Source organism: Silene latifolia, chromosome 8, assembly GCF_048544455.1.
Source record: "Silene latifolia isolate original U9 population chromosome 8, ASM4854445v1, whole genome shotgun sequence".
In the NCBI taxonomy this organism is placed as follows: domain Eukaryota; kingdom Viridiplantae; phylum Streptophyta; class Magnoliopsida; order Caryophyllales; family Caryophyllaceae; genus Silene; species Silene latifolia.
In genome coordinates this window covers 97,745,664-97,754,495 of record NC_133533.1, presented here as the reverse complement: position 1 = coordinate 97,754,495, position 8,832 = coordinate 97,745,664, and the positions used below count along the sequence as shown (strand labels likewise).

The following is an 8,832-nucleotide window of genomic DNA, read 5'->3' as shown; positions in this document are numbered from 1 at the left end:
ATGGAGAACTAATCTCCTCTTCTTAATCCGACTCAAAGGTGTAATCTTTGGTTGTAAGACTCTTTAATCTTTCCTTAATTATTATTGTTGTTCTTAATCTCTTGTGTTTAATTGCTTGATTTTGGAATCCTTGTTAGATTATGGTAATTAAGTATGATTTCCTTGTTAGTTAATCTTGCCAAGTCCCTTAATTTACATGTTGTTGGGTTTATTAAGTGTGATTTCTTTATAATCCCATATTGCAACAACTTGTTATTAGACTAATGAATGTGATTTCTTCTTGGTTTAATTAACATTTGAGAGATTAATTTGTGATTGCTCATTAATTGTGTTTTCATTGTGAGTAATTGCACCTATTAGATTCCTATTGCTTCATCTTCTTGTTAATTAATCTATAAGTGTGATTTTCACTAGAGTAATTAATAATTGGGGTCAATTACTAAGTGTGATTTCCTTGTGGTTGACTTCTAATTAAGGGAATTTGGAGAATTAATCTCACTAATAGGGCAATAATATTAATTAGAAGGATTGATTGAGTGGTTTCATCAACTAAAGTGCCTCACTTTATTGAGTCGGATTAAATTTTCCTTAAACTTGATAAATTTCCATCTTAAAACTTGTTTGATTGATTACTTCTTGTTCACTCTTATTTGAATTTCATTTTGTCATTGAAAACCAACCAAAACAAACCCCTTTTTTACATACTTCTTGTTAATTTGTCACAATTGTTCTAATTGCTCTCTTGATTTCACCATTGCAAAACCCTCATTCTCTTGGGTTCGATCTCATTACTTGCTACTTACTTGTCTTATAATTTGTCTTAATTAGTACGTATTGTGGTATATAAATTGTTAATTTGGCCGTCTTAAATAGCGACGTTTTAGGCGTGTCAATCATTAACATTAATCTTACTTCCTCTCCATTTTACTGATGTGTGTGGTCTGAAGGAACACCATATCATCTTAGTTGTCGCTAGTCTACTCTCAAACACTCTAATTCATAACATCGTAAGCGTGATTTTGAAAATAGCACGGACATGGCTAGTTTATATCCAGTTGCAAGCTCAATTAACTTAACAACTAGCTCTGTAAATTACACAAAACCCGAAGATTTAGACATACGATATGCTACATTTGAACCCGAATTCCAGCTGCAAATAACAATCCTGCCAGAATTTCTTCCCACCCTTACAGCATTTAGCAGTTCAAGCTGAGTACAAACTCTAATCATCCAGGAAGTGGAGTACAAATAAACACATGCAATTTAAATTTACATCAATTCATAGGCGAACGCTCTTTGGATCCCCGACATTGAACATCATGACTCAGACAGGAGGAGAGTTTGCGGAAATGCTACACTCCCATTATTATCAGCTCCTTTGATGTTCAGAATCGAAGTCACCAAATTGTAAATTTGAACATTCTCAAAAGATGGCACCTTCCGTCCCCTCGCAAATTGAGGCCCATGAGCAATGAAAATGGTCCTCATGGAAAAGAAGGCGTTATCATACCCGTGTGCACCTCCACATTCCTGCTTGTTAGAATTCGTCATCTCTATCTTATAACCCTCTTCCGGAAGCCCAATTATAGGCGGAATTCTATAACTCTCAGAGTAATGCAGTCTATCAGGAAGATCTTCCTTAAGATAAACCTTCAAATGCTTCCCATTATCAACCTTCCCCGACTGCAACCCCTCATTCATCTTCGCCACAACATCCGCAGGAGAAATCCCCGAAGGAGGACGAATGGCAAGCAAAGGAGTATAAGACTGAACCCAATCAGCCGGAATTTCAACCCAAGGAGCCAAATCATCCAAAAAAATTAACTTCTTATCACAAGTACCAACCATACCATGATCACCAACCATAATAACAGTAACATCCTCAAACACTCCTCTCTTTTCCAACCCTTCAATCAACTTCCCCATCATTCGATCAATCCTAATAACCGCGTCTGTAATCTCCGGATCATCCGGCCCAACTTGGTGACCCTGATGATCCGGGTCCTCAAAATACAATGTGATGAAAACAGGAATATCATCAACTGGCAAATCAAAATAACTAAGAACAGTATCAACCCTATCTTCAAAAGGCACAGACTTATTATAATTTTGACAAAAATCAGCAGGACAATCCCAAGAACCTTTCTTTACCTCGGAACCGGGCCAAAAATAGGTTGCAGCTTTCTGACCATGGTTAGCCACAGTCTCCCACAATGGTTCACCAAGCCACCATTTGGGTTCATGGCTAGCCATTGAAAAACGATCACCAGTAACAGGATCAGTAAAATAATTGTTTATAATACCATGGGAAGAAGGGTACAGACCTGTAACAATGGAGTAATGATTAGGAAAGGTAAGAGTTGGGAAAACCGGGATTAACCCGGTTTCGGCTTCGGTCCCATTGGTGATCAGCCTGTTGATATTGGGTAAATGAGCTTTGAATTGGTACCCGAACCGGAACCCATCAGAGGAAACAAGGAGGACTACTGGGTGTTTGAGCTTGGTGAGGGGGCGGCGATGAAATGCTGCATTGGCATTGGTGGGATCGGAATTGAGGGCGAAACCGAGAGCGAAAGCGGCGAGGGCGGTGAGGAGGAAGGCAATGAAGAGGAGGAGTTTGGTAGGGTGAGAGCGGGTAGAGGAGGGTGAAGAGTGAGTGTCAAATGAGAGGAGGGAAGTGGTTGAGTTTGGGAGATCATCTTTGGGTTGTGTTGGGAGATGATTGTGTTTGATAGTGGGGAGAAATCTAGGTGGATTTGACTCCATTGATGGAACTTGGAAAGATGAAGGATGAGTAATGGAGACTATGGAGATTGGAGAGTGGACTTGAGGCTTATGATTAGTAGAAGTGGCAATTTGGTAACTCTTGCTGGTTATGAGTGGACCTGGTAAACGGGTCAATTGGATCGCGTTCAGTTCGGGTCAATTTGAGTTTGCGTTGTTTGGGTTTGAAGGAATTTGGGCTGGATCGGGTTGTTTCGGATTCAAGTCATTTTCAAACAAGTTGTTTCAATTTCACGTTATTTGGGGATAACAGTCAGTTTCCGATAATCAATATTCAGATCAGGTTGAATAAGATTAGGTCAATTTGGGTTTTAAAATAGATTTAGGTCCTCAATTTGGGTGTAGATCATGTTGGGGCCATGTTATTCAGATCGTGTAAATTTTACCAAGTCTAGTTAGGAGTCGGGTGTATTGGGCTCCGCTCAGGTTAGGATGATTGAAATCGACTGGAACTTGTAAAAAAGGTGCGGGAGAAAAGGATGCGTCGAGAATGGACTTGTGTACTGTATTATTGATTGGTTGCGTAGGAACTGTTGACATAAACACGTGCTTTTTTAGTTTTTTTAGTGGTGTCATTCATTTACTCTTTAATAAGGTGGATCATGGGTGCTCAGTGCTCACTGCTACCCACGTTATCTTACTCTCTTGTCTCTTGCGCATTTAATACGTATCGAAGAGTCAAGAGTAGGGATTAGAAATGCAATAATATATAGGGTTAATTGTTGATTACAGCCTTTTAAAAATCACTTTTTGAAAATTACAGCCTTATATAATTTTTTTTGAAAATTACATCCAAAATATTCTTTTTTCTTCTAAAATTGCACCAACTTGAGGATTTGGTGAATTTTTATGATGTTTTTATGATGTTTGGGGTGATTAATTGGTTTGTGTTAAGGAGAGGTAAGAAATCGGGTAAGAGGCTCTCAAATAATAAAGCAGACATCATAAAAACATCATCAAAAATCACCAAAAACCTCAAGTTGGTGCAATTTTAGAAGAAAAGTAATATTTTGGATGTAATTTTCAAAAAAATTATATAAGGCTGTAATTTTCAAAAAGTGATTTTTAAAAGGCTGTAATCAACAATTTTCTCTAATATATATGGAAAATATTGGTGGTGTCCTTAAAGTTTCGAATTTTGTTCAAAATACCCAATTTTTTGTTCCGGAAAAAAATTTAAAAGGCTATAACTCGTGTCTACGAGTTCAGAAAGTGATAATTTTTTTTTTCAAATTGATTATCTTTCCGAGAACTACGATTTGAAAAAAAAAAGTAATCGTATTTGGATCACGTGGCTAGGAGTTTTTGTACGTCAATTTTTTTACCGAACAAACTTTGAATGATCATATCTCTTGGTCACGAATTTCAAACTCGACAATTTTTTTTACAAGTCGTAGTTCTCAAAAAGATAACCAATTTGGAAAAAAATCGTCAATTTATGAGCTCGTAAACACGAGTTATAGCCTCTTAAAGTTTTCCGGATAAAAAAACTGGGTATTTTGGACAGAACATCAAAGTTCAACGGCCAGCGTGCATTTTTCGTAATATCTACTTCATTCTATTCACTATATTCAAGGACATTTTTGGATTCATGCGGCTGCACAGACCCCAAAATTTTGGGCCCAAAACACCAAATCAAAGTGATAACAAATAAATCAGCAACTCTCCTATAGGACCGTCCTATAGCATAGGACGGACCCAATTAGAAGAGAGCCCAATTATTAATAAAGATTTGTTCAACATAATGAAAGTAAAAGCAAAATTAAGAGTAGTTATCTCACGCCTACTCAAAGGTAAGTATTTTCCACATTGCTCTTTTATGGAAGCCGGAATTGGCCATAATCCCAGTTATACATGGCGAAGTATTGTCGGGGCGTGGGAGATGCTTCAGGTGGGAGTGCGAAGACGGATTGGTGATGGTCAGACTACCCGGGTGTGGAAGGACCCTTGGATAGCTGGTAGTCAATCTAGACGCATTATTTCGCACCAGGGTAGGCGCGAGCGAGGAGATGAAAGTGGTTGAACTGTTGAATGTGGAGCGTGATGGCTGGAATGAGGAGAGGATTCGGGAGTTGTTTTTGCCATTTGGACATGAACGTATTCTCAGTATTCGGATTAGTGATTCCAGCCCAGGCGATTATTGGTGTTGGGATGCGGAAAGGGATGGTATTTATACGGTCAGGTCCGCGTACAAATTGTTGACGAAGGACGGTGTTGATTTAGCAGGGCAATATGATGAGGCGTACAAATTGTTGACGAAGGACGGTGTTGGAACGCACAAGTCCTCCCTAGAATTAAGGTGTTTTTCTGGCAGTTCTGCAATAATAGCCTAGCTACGTAGACATATGAATCTGGCTTTACGGATTCCTTCAATGGATAGTGTTTGTCCCCGATGTCAGGCTTGTGCGGAATCTTGTTTACATGTTATTTGGGGCTGCGGATGGGCGGCAGGGATATGGGAGGAGTTGGGGATGGATGTTTCGGATGTGTGGGGGCTTGAGGATGTGAGGGAATGGGTGGAGGTAGCGGTGAAGGAGATGGATGCACGGGATAGAGGGGAGTTTATGACCATCTGTTGGGCCATTTGGGAGAGGCGGAATAAGGCACTGTTTGATGATGGGGATTGGAGGGTAGAATCCGTTGTGACGAGAGTAAGGGAGGTGTTGTGGGAAATGCGGGAGCTGATGGTATGAAAGATGAGGAAATGGGTGTGAATTTAGTGGTGGAAGGGTGGTTGAGGCCTAGTGCGGGGGTGAGGAAGATTAATGTGGACGCTTGTGTGAAGGAAGGCATAGGGGTAGGCTGGGGATCGGTATGCAGAGATGAGGAGGGGCGGATGGAATGGGGCATGACCGTCCGGAGTATGGTGATGATGGAGCCACTTATGGCTGAAGCGCAAGCGGTGTCATTAAAGAGTGTTGTGGTGGAAGGTGATTGGCTTACAGTCATTGATGATTTAAAGAAGAAGCGCAAGGGACGGAGCGGCCTTTTCCTCATTTATGAAGATATTTTTGCTTTTTGTCGTAATTTTGATTCGGTTATTTTCTCTTATGTTCGTAGAAACTATAAACGTGTAGCTCATGAGCTAGCTCGTATGGATCCATGGTCATATGGGAAGCGTCGGTGGGTTGATGACGTACCTTCTTACATTGTTGATTTGGCTACGGCTGATTTGAGTAATTTAATTTAACCCACTGTGGGTTTTCTCAAAAATAAATAAATAAATAAATAAAATAAAAGTGAATTGCTTTTATAAAATATTATTTCGTAAAATGTTATATCAGGCCGGGTTGCTTTGCCAGGTCTACCCAATACCCCATTTATGTCTTTTTTTTCATTGCTTTTTATAAAATATTATTTCGTAAAATGTTATATAGGGTCCTGTCTTTAGATTTCGTACAAGGACCCCGAAAACACCAAGACGACCCTGACTATATTCTTCCCCTTTTCTTTTTACACAAGTAATAAGAAAGTGAATTTGGCCCACACAAAATACACTATCCTACATGTCATTGAATTTGGACCACACAAATCAACCCAAAATAGGAAATAGGGAAGAAAACCCGAATAATTGAATAAGGAAATAGGGAAGAAAACTCTGAATAGGAGGGAGTACAATAAGTCTTACTTAAGATGATTAGTGGTCACTATTCGTTTTAAACTTAAAACGACCCAAATACTATTATATGTTGGTAATTAAGACAAAAAAAATTGGCATTTCCTAGGCAACAAATAGGGTGATTTGTGCGCACCGAAGGTAGCGGCTGCGGGTTCCCTCGTCACCAAAAAAAATGGGTGATTTGCTATGTATTTGATCTGACCCGAAAAATTGACTCAAACCCGCCCGAAAATAATCCGACCGTATCGACCGAACCAGCCTGAAAATAACATAAACCCACACATTTAGTGTCATGACCCGCTCTGTAACATTCCGGAAGTAAGACAGAGTTGGCAACACTTATGTTGTTGGTATTCGATAGTATTATGGAGTTAGTATCGAGAGGTTATGCTGTAGTTGAGACGATATCGTGAGCCGTGTTGTGGAAGTAAGCATGGTTAGTGGAGTTAGTGTTAGGTGTTCATGTTTTATAGGTTGGGTTTGAACTTCGGGGACGAAGTTCTTTTTAAGGAGGGAAGACTGTAATACTACGGTTTTCTAAGTCTGTTACTCGGCCGAATATGGCTTACTCGGCCGAGTAATGCGTCATGTGTTTCTGGTCAGGCGAAGTTTATTTCCACGGTTTGATTCCGAGGGGATTAGAGTTATAAAACGGGATTTACAGTTTCATAATTACTTTTCACAAAACCTAAACCTTCCAACATAACTCTAATCATCTATAACTAGTTTTGGAACCCGTGCACTGCACGGGTGGTAATGGAAAGTATTATTAAAAGTAGAAACTTACGTATATATTGGAATGAGTAAATTACTAAATTTTAGAAAATGTTACTTTGTCTACCAATACACTTTTGTCTACCCTATTAAACTTTTGAAATACTCGACTTTTTTCTCTCGAATTTTCTAACTTGTGAGACGTGAAATCTGAAAAGCGGATATATAATTATTGTAGATTTTATAACTTGTTTATTTACGCAATATACATTTGATTTATACTCATTGTTGTAACCTTGCTTTTTATTTATCATATTACCCTTATTGTTTCTTCTCAACTTAATTCTCTAAATTCTCTCTCATTTCCCCTCTCATCTACCATCGTCTGGAAGTAGTGTTCGCCAACTGACCGACTACCTCAAGACCCAACAGCAGACCCTTCACCGCAGTGTAACCGCACCTAACACCTCGGACCATGACATCTCTCTCAAGTCTTAACCCCCTTACTCCCCCACCCAACCTGACCCCCACCTGACCAACACCCAGCAATTCATATCCTACCCCCTCCTGCCTCCACCATCCCTTACATCCCTCACCATGCCTCCAGCAGAACCACCTTACTGACCAAAACCCAACCATGATCCCTAACCCTTCTCGTAACCCTATGCGACTCCACACCCCATCATTACCCACCCATCACGACCTCTCCCTTATCACGACCTCCCACCAGCAACCTCGCTCATTCATTCGCTTTTTAAGTTGTCATTGAGTCATGTTACCACTTACCTCTCAACATTGTAAATCATTATGTCATGCAACACAGTTAATTTGAGTTGATTTAAAATGGGAAATTTGAGATTTTTTTTTTTTTTGCTAACACCTTAGCTTATTTACTCATTACCTTCAAATGTCATAATGTTTTGCATTAGTTGTTAGATAATTTTATAAAGTCACTCGAACTTATAAAAAAATGAAAATAATACTAAGTATCTAAATTGAATTTTTAATAATGTTATATTATCTATTACTCATGATCTGAGATATATTATGTAATAATTACTTGTGAAATTTTAGCAAATTATATCTATTTCTATTTTTTTTTTTTTGTAAAACCCAATATCAGAATAAAGTAAGATTATTTCAAGGTAATGAAATATTGTCTTTCTCATCTTTCGTTAAACGATGCACTTTGATTTAGTAAAAGAATTAAAATTTATGATTAGTAGCAAACTTACTCGTTATAGTTGCTTATGAGATACGATTTTGATAATGACTCATTGGCTTGAAAGATTAGTTTTTAAAAAAAAACAGAGAGAGAATCTTGATTTAAAACTTAAGGTTTTTCATATTGCAATTTATAATATGAATTGACCCGATTAAATATAATACGATCCTATTGTTTATTGTTGCACACGGTCTATTATCACTAAATAACTTGAAAATAGCTTATCGGAAGATGACCCGGACTCGACTATAAATCTTGCAAACCCAAGATGACTTAACTCGAACTAATCCGATCAGAATCCGACCGGGTTGACCCATTTGCTAAGTCTAAACCCAGTGACCTATTTGTATGGCAAATGTAAAGTCATTTTCTATTTGTGAGAGGTAACCCACGTGCGAATGGATCTCAGGTTTTCATCAAATACAATGACAAAATTAAGATGAACCACATCTCGCAGTAGTAAGTACATAATCATAATGCTGACCTCATT

At 38.6% G+C, this 8,832-nt stretch overlaps 2 protein-coding genes across 2 annotated transcripts; one reads left to right on the top strand and one right to left on the bottom strand.

Moving 5' to 3' along the window:
- Positions 1–1,052: 1,052 nt before the first annotated feature.
- LOC141597097 (uncharacterized) lies at positions 1,053–2,847 on the bottom strand. Its single transcript, XM_074417445.1, has one exon. It carries the CDS (start codon positions 2,764–2,766, stop codon positions 1,318–1,320), a length of 1,449 nt encoding a protein of 482 aa, XP_074273546.1. The 5' UTR covers positions 2,767–2,847; the 3' UTR covers positions 1,053–1,317.
- Positions 2,848–4,793: 1,946 nt separating this feature from the next.
- On the top strand, positions 4,794–5,477 carry LOC141595562 (uncharacterized). The gene is made up of 2 exons (XM_074415529.1): positions 4,794–5,083; positions 5,165–5,477. The coding sequence occupies exons 1-2, from the start codon at positions 4,794–4,796 to the stop codon at positions 5,475–5,477; spliced, it is 603 nt and encodes a 200-aa protein (XP_074271630.1).
- Positions 5,478–8,832: the final 3,355 nt, after the last annotated feature.